We start from the raw sequence: 14,537 nt of genomic DNA, 5'->3' as shown, positions 1-14,537 counted from the left end.
TCTCTTTATGAATTTTTGAAAAATCTTCCTAACAACTCAATGTTATATCCAACTTCACACTTTATTAAAATACTTAAGGAGAAGCAAGTTCCTTTGTCTTGGGGAAATATAATTACAAAAATGGTATATAAAAATGGAGTAAAGCAAAACTCTAATAATTTCCGAGGCAATGCGTTAATAAGATGTTGATGTAAAGTGTTATACACATTAGATCTTCTTCTTCATGTACCCTGTCCTTTCAGAACGTTGGTTACCATCATAGCTATCTTAATTTTATTCACTGCCACCCTAAATCGCATGCTGCTTGTATCAACACCATACCAATCTCGCAAATTCTTCAACCATGAGGTTCTTCTTCGTCCTGGGCTGCGTTTGCCTGCTATTTTTCCTTTCATGATAGCAACCTCTCATTACATGTCCGAAATACTCCAGCTTTTTCTGCTTGATGCTTTCTGCTAGTGCCTATCCTCTATGGATGTTGGCTACCACAATGGCCCATCGTATTTTATTGGCAGCTGTTTGAAATAGGTCTGGGGTGGTCATACCTGTCCACTGTCTTAAATTCTTAAGCCAGGATATTCGGCGGCATCTATTTCCTTCTATTTTTCCTTCTAATATCAATAGTAGGATTCTGTATTTATTTTCATTTCTCACTATATGTCCGAGGTATGCTAACTTTCTTTCTTTAATGGATTTCCAGACGTCAAGTTCTTTTTGTAAACGTTGCATTACTGCGTCGTTAGTTATATGATGTACATATGATATTCTGCGCATACGACGATAGCACCACATCTCGAAAGACTGCAACCGTCTGCAAGACGCATCAGTGAGTGTCCATGTCTCTGCTCCATAAATAAGAACAGAAAACACATAACAATTAAGGATTTTGAGTCGGAGATGTAAGTTCAAGGTTAAATTGCAGAGAACTTTCTTCATCTGTTGGAAGGCACTCCTTGCTTTTTCGATCCTACATTTAATCTCGTATAAGTGATCCCAGCTGTCTGTGATGTTGCATCCTAGGTATGCTATTTTTTCTGTTCTATCCAATACCCTCATTGTCTGCCATAAACTTTGCATCTGTATCTTGGTTTTTGATTATGATCATAATTTTCATCGTCTTATTATTAAGTGTCGTTCCATATTTTCTACCGATGTTAACTATTTGATCTATCAGTCTTTGTAATCCTTCAGCACTATCCGCAACAAGGACAGTGTCGTCTGCATATCTTAGATTATTTATTACTTCACCATTAACAATCACGCCATCAGTCGTTTCTCCCAAAGCTTCTCGAAATAGATGTTCAGAGTACGCATTAAACAGCAAAGGCGAGAGTATGCAACCTTGTCGTACTCCTCTCTGTATTGGGACTTCATCAGATAATTGATTGTCTACTCGAATCTTGGCTACTTGTTTCCTATAGAGATTGGCTATTATTCTTATATCCTTGTCATCGATGTTTGCGATTCGCAAAGTTTCAATAAGCCTCTCATGCTGTACTTTGTTAAATGAAATGAAATAATACAGAGGAAAAAACATATCGGCACAAACAGTCAACAGTGTCAGCAACATGTATAACAACTGATAAATATTGTCTCCGACACAAAGTAAATTTATACTAATGTACTTTAAATTAGCTAAAATATTACAGATATATCAAACGTTATCAAAAATGTACCACAAACGGTGTGGTTTTTCTAAAAATAAATTTCTACACGACTATATTTTAACACTAATTAATAATCTGTAGGATATGTAGTGATGAAAATACTGGAAACTGACCTAATCTACTCTTCACAGTAAACCATAGAGTACGTGGTAAGGATATAAAGTTTACCTAAAAATAGACTATCACCGAGGCAAGATTATGAAATAAAATACATCAATGAAAGTATGTAATTTGTAATATAATAAAATAAATTACCAGCAAGAAAGATAACTAACACCATGTTATTTTGACAAGGCTAAAAACTAACAGGAAGAAAAAATAGCAAGTAGATTGGAATATCAGTTTTGATTTAATATTTGGTTCTGAAGCAAAAAAAGAGCATTATTTGAAATGAAATCGATACGCAGAATAATTAGAAATATACTAAATAGTAATAACAAAAAGCACAAAATGGAAAAGGGTATATAAAAGCAAAAAATAAGTACCTGAATGTTAAGAAGATATGGTGTTCAATCACAAATTAGTCCATTAATTTGTAATCTTACATTAATCTTAATTTCCTGAATTTGTATAGTTGAATCGGTGAGTGAAAGAATAGTACATCTCCAGAACTGTTATTTTAAGAAAAAAGAATACCATTTAAACAAAAAACGTTTTTGTAAAGTTGTAGCTTTGTCCTTATCTATTAAAGAGCCCAATAAAATTTATTAAAACAATGTCCAGAAAAAAGATATTTGCAAAAATGTATCGTGTACATGTACTGTTCTTTCACTCAATTACAAAAAAACACAATTCTGAAACTACATTTCTTGGTTTTGTTTACAAATATTTATTAACAATGAGACTGATCGTTAAATACAGTCTCAAGTCGTCAAAAACGACTTTCCAAGAGGTAATATGCTAATAGAAACCTAAATCCTCTCCAGACATATATTGGAGAATTTTCTTGATGTCTGCTATCTTTGCTTCATTGATTGTCACGATCACAAGATAAAAATGAGTGTCCACGGATAGGAAAATAATGACATATTTTTTTTAAATCGTTTGGTACTTGACAGTGTCATCAAAAATCTTACCATTGTATTGTTGCGGTTCTGATAAGGACACCCATCAGAAAATGTATGCAGTTCAGTTATTTCTGAAGAAATTTTAAGAAGATCTTTTAAATTGTGAATTTCAAAGGCATGTACCCATAGCTAACGGCAATAAAAAATTTCCTGTACCAGTATATTGAGCAAGGGTAAGTTTTGCATAAAATTGAAAGTTATACCACAAAAATCGTCTCTTTCAGCGCACAGTTTTGTTACAGTTTGAATTTGGTTATAAAACTTCTTTGCACGTCGTTGGTGCACCATTAATTCGGCGGCGGTCATCCTTTTTGCGTTATCATTTAGGTACGGATCTTTCAGCCTTATTCCACATTTACTGCATACGTCCACTTGTGGTCTTCCAAAACGCAAAGAATAATTTTCTTTGAAATGCTTAAGATAGTACTCATATTTTACCTGTTCTCTTAAATCTGGCCATTTTTTAATGAAAAGTTCGTACATAGTTTTCACACTAAGGTTAGCATCAAAATACTTCATTACATTAGAACTATTATAATGGAAAGTTTTGCTGGGAAAAGATTCTATATGCTCTTTATTTTATCACCTTCTTTCTTAATATGATATCGAAATGTTGCAGTTTTTATGACACTTTGTATACAGTATTGTATGCTGTCTTAGAAGATACGAAGATGTAATGGCAGTTAAATGTTTTTCTAATAGTTGCCTGATGGATCATATGACATGTGATTAATGGTAGATATGTTTTTCAAAAAGCCTCTATGTAAAGATCCTATTATATTGTTAGTATACTGCACCAGTCATTTGTTGTATCAGCGACACATTTTTTTCTGCCGTATTAAAAAAACAAATCATTTCAAAGTTAAAAGAGTCTATGACGTTTCCTTTTTTGTATATACAGTCCATCTAATTTACTTAACATTGCACGTCATTATCATTGACCGAGATCGAAGTTGACATGGTTGTCAAAGTACAAAAAAATCCTGAATCCATTTTAAATTAAAAAGATTGCAAAAGTGGATTATACATCAAAACAAATTAATATTTAATGTAAATAAATTGAAACAAAACAAGAGTTAAAAAATAATCTTCTTAAAAACAATTTGAGCCGCTTGTATGCGTCGTATAAAGATGTAAAATGGAATACTTAATCAAAAACAACATTTTTTTCATTACTTACTAACATTAGTCAACACCGCAACTGTCAAATAAGTGTTACCAATTTATGCCAAAATATCACCTTCGTTCGATTACAGTTACAGTGTGTTCCGAACAAATGTTCTTTACAAAAACGCTTTATAATGCGTTTATACAAATTAAATGAAACATATTATTGTGTATTTCTTTAAGTTAACATTAATTGAAATCTTTAAATATTATTAAGATAAGATAAGAATTAAGATTTAAGCGCGTTGTTGCCGTACCTCTATTATTAGTTTGTGAAAGAGAATTACAAATATTTAGTAGCCACATTTAAATATTTCTACTGGTAGATTGTCTGCTCCAGAAAACTTGGAGCTTTCTGGCTAGAGATTGAATTGCTTTATTTATTTCTTTCAAAGTTGGTAGCTCAGTTTCATCCTGTTCTAGTTCTATATTTTTTCTTACTTTACCTCTATATTCTCTATTAAGTAGCGTACTAAAGTTTTCCTGCAACATTTTCAGTAGTTTTTCTCTCTCGTTCAAAAGAACTCCACTATGAGACTTGAATTTTGGCTTGTGGCTTTTTTTTTCGAAAAGGCTTTGTCATTTGGGATGTTACTTATAAAAGATAAGTGATCACTGTTTTGTAAGTAGCTGTCAATACAGAGAAAAGTTCTTAGTTTTTAGAAGTTATATTCTTCAAACGATAATGAACTGAACATGTGTTTAAGACTATTCATAGTCATTAAATAAAATGTTAGTTCAACAGATCTAAAGACATTTAAAAATAGGCATTTTAAACCCCAATTTTACAGATAAACGTTTAACCACAATTCCAAAGTTTAAAACTAAAGTAATATACAACTAATATGAATTTAAATGTAAATTTTTTTTTTGTAGTATCCCGTTACTCTCATTTCAAAAGATTGTAAAGAAGGCATTTACTAAGCCTTTAAAATATAATTTGACATAGACATAAATTATCAGTATTCGTTTAATGACAGAAATTAATAAACAGTTAACTAAATTGATTCTTGACAAGAATTTTTAAGTGAACTTATAACGTTATAGTCCTGGCGTTAATTATCCAAATTTTATATATCACTGAAGAAACAATATTGCAGCAAAATGTTTAAAAAATAGATAAATAAATAAAATATTGAAGAATAGTTGCCAACAATATAACATTTAATATATAAGAAGTTTAATGAAAATAAAAATATTATTTAATATTAAATATGACCATACTCCCATAATCGTCACAATATCAACGCAAATTATAAAACGTCCGAATATCCCTAAGTTGACAACATCAAAGGCCAACTGGAATGTATTCGAGTCTTACATAAATGAAAATTTAAATTTAAATATAAGATTAAAGCAACCAGACGATATCGATAATGTTGTGCTTCTTCTCACCCAAACTATACATGCAGCCGCTGGAATAGCTACACCCCCTCAGAATGACAAAGAACCAAGTGACACCAACATACCCGTATATATAAAACATCTTGTTGCACAAAAAAGAAGAGCCAGGCGCATATCGCAAAAAAGTCGTAAGCCTATAGATACAAATGAATACAATAAATTAAGACGGCAACTTAAAACTGCTATACAAGACGCGAAGAATAATACATTTGAACTATTCATCAATAGCGTATCAAAAGAAGACCAAAGCATCTGAAAAGCAACGAAATCATTCAAGAGGCCTACACAGCACATACCACCTCTAAGGAATGCCGATGAAAGCTGGGGAAAAACTGAACAAGGAAAGTCATCAATCTTTGCTGCACATCTCTCACACGTTTTTGGGGCACCTGAATTTAATAACAATAATAACGAAGAGCAAGCTAAAAACTTATTAGACACTCTAGACACTCTAGATGCAATAACTACAAAGCACCAGGCATAAGATTAGCCTACTACCCGATTAATTGGCAGCTCGCACATTAATTATAATTAGTAAACAAAATAAATCACCAAATATTACTAATTCATATAGACCAATCAGCTTACTTCTAATAATCTTCGAAGTAAGTCAAAAATCTTAGAAAGACTTCTACTCCAAAGAATCTCAGAAGACATCAAAATTAATTCAGTGATCCCAACACACCAGTTTGGTTTCCGCGAAGCCCATTCAACTCTACAACAATGTCATAGGATTATTAAAAATATTATTGTATGCCTCGAAGAGAAAAAAATTTGCACTGCTGCCTTCCTGGATATAGAACAAGCCTTCGACCATGTTTGGCATGACGACCTCCTGTATAAACTTAAGTCATCCTTTCCAACTCATCACTATCTATTTTTTAAATCATACCTCACAAAACGTCACTTTTAAGTCAGATTCCTTACAGAAACCTCTCATTACTATCCCATAAAATCCGGTGTCCCTCAAGGAAGTGTCCTGGGTCCTCTCCTGTACCTCATATACACTGCTGATATCCTAACAACAAATACGACCACAGTAGCCATGTTTGCAGATGACACCGCCATAATATCCATCAATGATGACCTACAAGTAATATCTTCAAATACACCTGAACCTACTACAAGACTGGATGAATAGATGGAAAATCAAAGTTAACCATACGAAGTCTAATCAAATTACATTTACCAACACAAACATTATATGTCCGAGAATCAGACTAAACAACATATTACTACCAGTAAAAACAGAAGTCAAATACCAGGAAATGACACTTGATCAAAAACTCACTTGCAAAGCACATATCTTGGCAAACAAAATCCAAATCTACATGAAAATACGTCAAATGTATTGGCTAATACTTATAGTTATAAAGTAATAATTTTATAACTATAAGTCACTAAATTTCTTTCGAGGTAGATGCATGGCACTGCATATCATACACAAATTGTTTATAAGGCATAATTACTGAGTGCCCATAGTAAGCCTGATATGTTATATTCGTCTGTACTCATTTTGTGTTTTAAATATTGCTATTTTACTTCTTCAACTTCTATTTGTCCTAATTTAATAAATACTGACATAATGCTCCGTTACCCCAGCTTATTATACTAAAAACACTCGAGAACAATCGGTAAAGTTCGCTAATTGTCGCTCGGTCACATTTCCTCAGAAACCTGGAATATTTCGATCAGGACTTAAATAATTTAAAATTCTTTTGCGATCGACTCCAGAAGCTATCGCGATAGACTGTTTGGACACCGTTGCTATACCATATGAAACCACAGTGTTATTAAGATCTTTTTTAGATTTATTTTTATTTTTTGCCATAAGTCCGGCTTGTTAACAGACATCCAGTTTTAATTCTATTTATTTATTATTTTTAGCACTTTCTAGCACATTTCCGTAAAGGACCAAATTCAGTGACCAGAGCAGTATCAATTTCGCAGTCACCTATATATCACGAACAGTATTTAGAATGTCGACATCAAATATGTGAAAGAGCCGACGACTATCCCGAAGGAGATATATTAAATATAATGAAAGATACAGAACATATAGAAGGATTTTTTGGATATATCTTAAACGCCACCACGACCAGAGGCATTGATTTAAGCTCCAGGTAAGTTTCGGTGTTAAGCTCCTTACCTAGTGGTCTACCATTTTTGTCTATGAGTCTAGTTATCTATCCACCGTAATTCTTGCAATGGTTCAATTATAGAACCTCTGCCCTTATTACTCATGCCCGCAAAACGGCTAAAGAACTTTTTTACTTCCAGAGATAGCCAAAGGACAATCCATATTGTAAAAATTTAATTTTTAAAATCTGTTATTCTTTTATTGACGTACTCTTACAGTTCTTGCAATACCTGGAGTATTACGGAGTATCCAGAATTAAAAAAATTATGACTACAATACTTGATAATTTCTGCCACATAGCTATGTATATACACTAAAACTATTTTCATTTCAAAGGTTTGGTGCCGGAACTGGCGAAAAGTTATGCCTGATAGAATACAATGGTACTTTTACCCCAAGAGTCCTAAGGAATGTTGGACTGCAATGGAAATACGTTGTTAATGTAGAAGGGTATCACCAACGGTTTACTTCAGAAATTTGCAAGTAAGTTTTGTTTCTATTTTCAAATATAAATAATGTTAATGAAAGAGGTGATATTAATTATTTTTGACAAAAGCTTGGGATCGAAATTTACACGTGCATGGAGATCTTAATTAACTGCAGCTTTAGAGGTAATGTAGAGTAATAATGTAGAAGTTTCCCCTATATACAGATCTGAGGAGAATCGTTCTGGAAAGAGTAATTGGACTAAAAGGAACTCAATATCTAACGCAAGGTGAAACTGGCTAAACATCTAAGATTGTGTAAGAGTTGGAACAACGCAATAAATGAAGGTATCAACAGATGTTATGCTTGCAAAACAAGATATCCAATTTACACTTAATATCGTTATAAACGAGTATGTCCTCAAATCGCAAGGAATACTTTCACGTGTTATTCTGATAAGTTCAAAATACAGAAGGTCATTACAAATAGATGCTATTGGTCTTAAAACAAAACCTTCGATAGCCTTTGGAAATACTTCTACAATATTTCAAGTAGAACTGCTAGCAATAGATTTGTGTGTTCAACAGTTCCACAAAAACTCATCGAAAATATTACATTTTTGCTCATATAGTCAAGCTGTGCTAATTTCCCTTAGGTATACACCTTATGATTTGATAACAGCTTGGCACTGCCAATTGATGCATTCAGATGATTTTCACAATTGTTCTCACTGGACACTGTTCACTTAGATAACATCTCTGTAACATGGGTAAAGTGGACAGAGTAAAGTGGATGCAGCCAAACACATCGTCTGCAAATGTAGACAATTCGATCTATTGGACCAAAGTTAGATATAGATATAAGGACTACGCTTAGGTATACTGATATAGATATATCATATATACAAAAGATCTTTCACGTAGTAGTTTGGAAAGGTCTTCGAGATTAAAAGACCACTTAGTTCTAGAAATAGATGATTATCTAAGTATTTTATATCGAAAATTCTTAATTTTGGAATTAAATATTGTTAAGCGATAGGATAAAACATTTTTATATTTTGTGTTTGTTAAATAAAAGCTAGCTTGCAGCTCCTGCTGCTAAAAGTAGTATTTGAACATTGTATTGAATTTAATCATTAGTTAGAAAAAGTTACTAGAGGATTGGGGAATTCGATGCTTAGTCACAACAGAAACCCCAAAAAAAAAGGTTTTAAAATAATCAAGGAGTAAATTTTCGGTTTCGTAATTTTACCCACAAAACTTTAAAACCCAAATACAAATCTGACATCAGATAATATTGTGTATCTACTACAGTTTTGGCTGAAATAATCTCCGCACCGACAGACTGCATAGAAGAAAATGAATAGGGAATGTAAATAATGTATATTATAATATACATAAACTGTCACAAAAGTAATGCATAAAAATATTCATCATATTGTTCCTGATCGAGTTTATTAATTTTTTTTTTGTTGCAAATTAATTATTTTCTTTTATATTTGTCAAATATATAACATCATTGGCCTTTTTTTTAATAGGACATCCTATATTTAATTAAAGAAATGAATAGTTCTTTCAGGCAAAAATTCAATGGTATAGGTATAGCTATTATTCTCCAATTACTGTATGAAATATTCGAGTATATGTCCAAAACTGCTACTTAACCAATTTAATTCAATTTAAAATAGCTGGTATTTGTTTGACACAAACGAAAGATGACAAAGAATAGAAATTTTCATTGGTGAATTGTGTAGATAAATTGTTCTGTTAACAAAGAGTGTGCAATATAAAAACTGTATCCTGTTTTCTGACGAACCAACATTTGGTTTAAACGGAAACGCTAATAACTAAAATACATACATTTGGTGTCTACATTATTCTACATTGTTCTTCTTCTTTCTTCTTTCCCTTTAAAAGCAATTCCGCTTGTTCATTAATACCTCTATGGAAGGTTGTTACTCAATCTTTTGCGCGGTCGTCTGATACTTTTTCTATCGATTGGTGATTTATCTCTTGCTATTTTAACGACTCAAGTCTCCTCCATTCTATTTTGTATCCATTTATTTATACACTGTATGGTACATTTTCTTCTAATGTCTTCACTTCTCTTTCGATCTCTTAGCGTATTTTCTGTAATTCTTCTCAGTACTCTCATCTCTGCAGTTTCCAGTAGCCTTCGCGTTGTGGCTGTGTCGGGTCTTGTTTCTGATGCATGTCATTATTGGTCTTTATAAATTCTTGACTTCATCCCAGTGTTAATGTGTCTGTTTCGCCATATAGTGTTATTAAAGCATCCTGCCAGTCTATTTGCTTTTTGTACTTGATCTCTCACTTCTTTGTCCACTTATCCATAGCTAGACAGTGTAATTCCCAGGTATTTCAATTCCATTACTTGTTCAATACTGATGCCATCAATTCTTGTTCTTTGCTGACTGCTATTTTTTTAGTTTTCTGAGTTGAGATTGTCATATTTATTTTTTTTTTTGCTTTTATGTTAAATCTGTGGGCCAGTCTTTGCAGACTATCTTCATCTTGGCTATCGTCATCTGCGTAACAGAATATTTTTATTTCCTTGATGACGCTTTTGATGATTTCATCCATGATCAAATTGTCTTATTCTGATGCCTATTTCTATGGTTTCTGTAAGTTCTCCATCTATTCTAAATATTTCATCTATTTTGTTGTTTTAGTAGATGTTTTCGATAGTTTTTATAATATTTAGGAGAACTTCTCTATTACACAGAAGATGAATTTAATTTTTTGAGTCTTACTCTGTCAAATGCTTTCTTTAGATTAACCGGAGACAGAAATGCTGGTCTATTATACTCCAGTGATATCTGAGTAATTTGCTTTATAACAAATATTGAATCTGTACACGACCTTCCACTACGAAAACCCTGTTGTTCATCTGCTAAACTTATCCTTTGATTTATTAGCACTTGTAAAATTTTAGTTGAAAGTTTTAGCGTAATATTTAACAAGTTTTTACCTCTGTAGTTTTCTGGCTGTTTTTTATCTTCTTCTTTGAATAGAAGAATTAGTTCGCTCGTTCTCCATTCTGCTGGAAAGAACTACTGGAAAGAACTGACCTAGCGAGTAAATCGTTACAAAGCGCAAATATGGACTTACATACATGTTCGTCTTTGTATAGCTCATTACAACATTTTTGCGAGTCTCTTCGTGATAAATGTAATTAATTTGAACAAAAGGAGCAGCTCTTATCACAACAAACGGAATACAGCAAAGAAATTAGAAGTCGCAAAAGAAAATTACAGTTTGACGAAGCAGATACAGAAGAGAACCTTACACCGCAAAATAAGATTAGAACCCAAGTGCTGTATAAAACAATTGATTATTTGGCAAATAATCTGAAATCTAGAGGAAAACCTTATGAAGATCTTGCCATCACTTTCTCATTTTTATTTTCTTTACCTCTTTCAGAGGATAACGTGATTTCAGACAAAGCGTCGGTATTAGTGAATATTTATTCGAATGACTTGGATACATCTCTACCAAGTGAGTGTATTCAATTAAAACATTTTATAATGTCACTACTAGGCCAAGTTGAGTATAAAAATCCAACAAATCACAGTGCTACTTTTGTGATGGAGCTTTTGCATAAAAATAATATAATTGCAACCTTCCCAAACGTAGAAATAGCACTAAGAATCTTTTTATCGTTGATGGTTACTAACGCAACTGGTGAAAGATCATTTTCCACTTTAAAACGGGTCAAAAATTATTTGAGAAATTCGATGACGGAAGAAACATTAAATTCGTTCGCTGTTTTAAATATTAATAATGATCTGCTTACAAAATTAGATTTTAATAAAATCATTGACCTGTTTGCAAGTAGGAAGTCCAGGAAAATTTGTTTGTAAATAATTATGTTAATTTACTTTATAAGTTGTGAGTTTGTGTCTTTGTGGCTTTTTTGTATATTTGTAATAAATAACGTAATAATATTAAAATAGTTTTAATGAATTGTTAACCTAAGGCAAGGTGCTCACCAACGTGGCAACCAAATGGCGTGGCAATGGCGAGCGAGTGCTGTGGTGTCCCAGTGGCAGATAGAATTGTTAAACCTTTATAAACATAATGTAGTCGCACGTATCGAAAGGTCGCACGTGCGACTACATATGTTTATACATTTTACCTGCCACTGGGACATCACAATACTTGTTCGCCATTGCCACGCCATTTGGTTGCCACGTTGGTGAGCGCCTTGCCTAAGACGCATCTATACCTACTGGAGAGTGGCGGTATAGTATGACTTAGCCCCCGGCGGTCCATGAACTAAATCCGGCACTGATTCTTCCGGTATTTTATTGTGTTTTATAATTTTATTAATTAATGTTGTTAATTGTTCTGTCATTGCTGCTCCACAATATTTCAGAAATTCGTTTGGTATCCCGTCTTTACCTGCTACTTTTCCGTTCTTCAGGTTTCAAGTATCTTCCGAACTTCTTGTATATTTATATTAAGTTCACATTTATGTTAAGTAACACATTTTTGTTACTTTCTGGTCTTTCTGGTTCTAACGTCGTTTGTTCTTTTTTGCATAGAGCTCTTTTAGGTAGTCAATCCTCGTATCCTTTTCTATATGTTTTGGTTCTATTTGTTCCTTTACCTCCGTTCTTTGACCACTTATAAAGCGCCATATTTCCTTTTGCGGACCGTAAAAATTATATTCCATTTCTTCCGAAAAGCGTTCACAGTGATTATTGTTTATTTCTCTTACAGGTGCATGTGTTTCGTTTCTAATTATCTTTTAATTATGGTATGCCTTTTGTGTTTTGGTATGTATGTATGTATTTCTGGTAAACTTTTTTCTTTTTTTTTTACTGTATTATAATGGGAAAATCTACATTGGTTTCAAGAAAGTGATACACAAGTGTCATAAAAAGAATGTTTGTGTTGGGATTGTTAGAGACTGGATAATGGATTCATACTTTTTTGATGGCAATTTGAGTGAAGACTTTTCTTTGTGTATTGATGTTTACTTATATATTTTTTACGGTTTTACTTTATTCCAGCTTTAACACTAACTTTTTCTAATGAAAACAATCCATATTTATTGTCTAATAACATTTGGTTCTAAAAATGCGATGCCTTGCTTAATTTTAAAGATTTTGTGTGAAACTATCTTCAATAAATATTTTTAAATCGATGGATAGTACGATAGTACGATGGTTTATTGAATGGTCACCCCGTTCTCCAGATTTCACCTCCTTAGACTTATGATTGTAAAGTTATTTAAAAAGCATATGTTCAGATTATTGTAAACTATAACTTCTATGTAAAGAGAAGAAACTTTTATTTATAAATATACTGTGTTCATTTGAAAAGAGACCACACTCAATATTTTAAAAATTCGACATATTAGAAGGAAATGCCAAGACAGATCAATGGTTTAATTTATTTTTGCTTTTATTCTGGATAATGGCAACTATGTTGACGTCAAAATGTCGTCGTGGTGACGCCATCCATTTGTGTTTGATTTATACCTATGCCGAAGAAAAAATTTGAAAAAAAATTTAAAGTTGTAGGTATGTAATGTCTTGGCTAAAATTGTATGTTCATAATTCCAAAATTTTACCTTATATTATTCATAATAGACTTTACATAATGTAGTTCGTTAAGATCAGGTTGTTAAGGAGCTTTTAAAAACATAAAAATATACAGGGTGCTTCGTTAAAAATAGAAATTATTAACTACGGTAGTCTTGCGTGAATCACCCTATATATTTACGAGGGTAATTTTAGTTTCATTTAATGTGGTTTCTTGTTTTAGGTATCCACATGGTACTACAGATCCAGGAGTGTCGAGGTAAGCAATTATTTAACAGTTCTTAAAGCCGTAAATTGCGTAAATATTATGACGAGACTCTTTATATGAGTTAAACCTAAGTAAAACACTATGGTATAAACAAGAATCATTTTTGAGTAATAGATATTACTCCACATTACCGATTTTAGATTTTTACTTTAGAATATGTAGGTAATAACAAATATTTTGTCCTAAATGGCCTCTAAAAATCATACGAACAAACTGAATTTTGTTGAGAATATCAATTTTGGGACTCCAAAAAATATGCAAAAAGTTTACTACTTCTAACTCCCAGCTTCCCCCCAAAAGTACTCCCTCGTAGAGGGAAAAAACGAAAAAAAATACATTTACCGAGAACCTGTATGCAAAAAAAAAATGTTTCAAATTACAAATGTGGCTGAGATAATTTTAACAATAATCAATTTTAAATAAAATTTGTTTATAAAATCGAAAAATTTGATATTTTTTTATCAGTGTCCTAGCGAAAAAATCAAAATGCGCGTTATATGCAAATATTACAGCTATGTATTTTTGTTTAGAATGATCTTAGCTACATTTTTTAATTAAAACATTCTTTTCTTCGACGTAAAGATTCTTGGTAAATCGGTTAAGTTTTTTTCCCTATTAGGGGGATTTTATTGGGAAGTAAACGTGATAAAGTTCATTGCATCTTATTTTGGGGTACTAAAATGACATTCTGACTACAATAAAACAAAAATATAGAGCTATTTCGTGAAAAAATAGCTGAAACTATAAACGAAACTATAGAGGAAAATGAAAATGGACCTATTGAAAAAACCATGTGAAATATTCAAAAGAAAACAAAGTTAAAAACTAA

The 14,537-nt window shown here is 32.2% G+C and overlaps 2 protein-coding genes across 2 annotated transcripts in view; one reads left to right on the top strand and one right to left on the bottom strand.

Moving 5' to 3' along the window:
* The window catches only part of LOC140447258 (uncharacterized), a 258,442-nt gene that overhangs the window by 88,221 nt on the left and 155,684 nt on the right, over window positions 1–14,537 (bottom strand). The window lies entirely within an intron of this gene.
* Window positions 1–14,537, top strand: part of LOC140447259 (uncharacterized) — a 46,232-nt gene that overhangs the window by 19,177 nt on the left and 12,518 nt on the right. Inside the window, exons 2-4 of the mRNA XM_072539813.1 lie at window positions 7,193–7,428; window positions 7,782–7,928; window positions 13,664–13,699. Of these exons, the coding sequence (XP_072395914.1) occupies window positions 7,193–7,428; window positions 7,782–7,928; window positions 13,664–13,699 (419 nt within the window). The remainder of the gene's footprint in view (window positions 1–7,192; window positions 7,429–7,781; window positions 7,929–13,663; window positions 13,700–14,537) is intronic.

The sequence above is a fragment of the Diabrotica undecimpunctata genome, chromosome 8, assembly GCF_040954645.1.
Source record: "Diabrotica undecimpunctata isolate CICGRU chromosome 8, icDiaUnde3, whole genome shotgun sequence".
NCBI lineage: Eukaryota > Metazoa > Arthropoda > Insecta > Coleoptera > Chrysomelidae > Diabrotica > Diabrotica undecimpunctata.
Note: the sequence above shows the minus strand (reverse complement) of the source record. Positions and strands in the feature narration are given on the sequence as shown.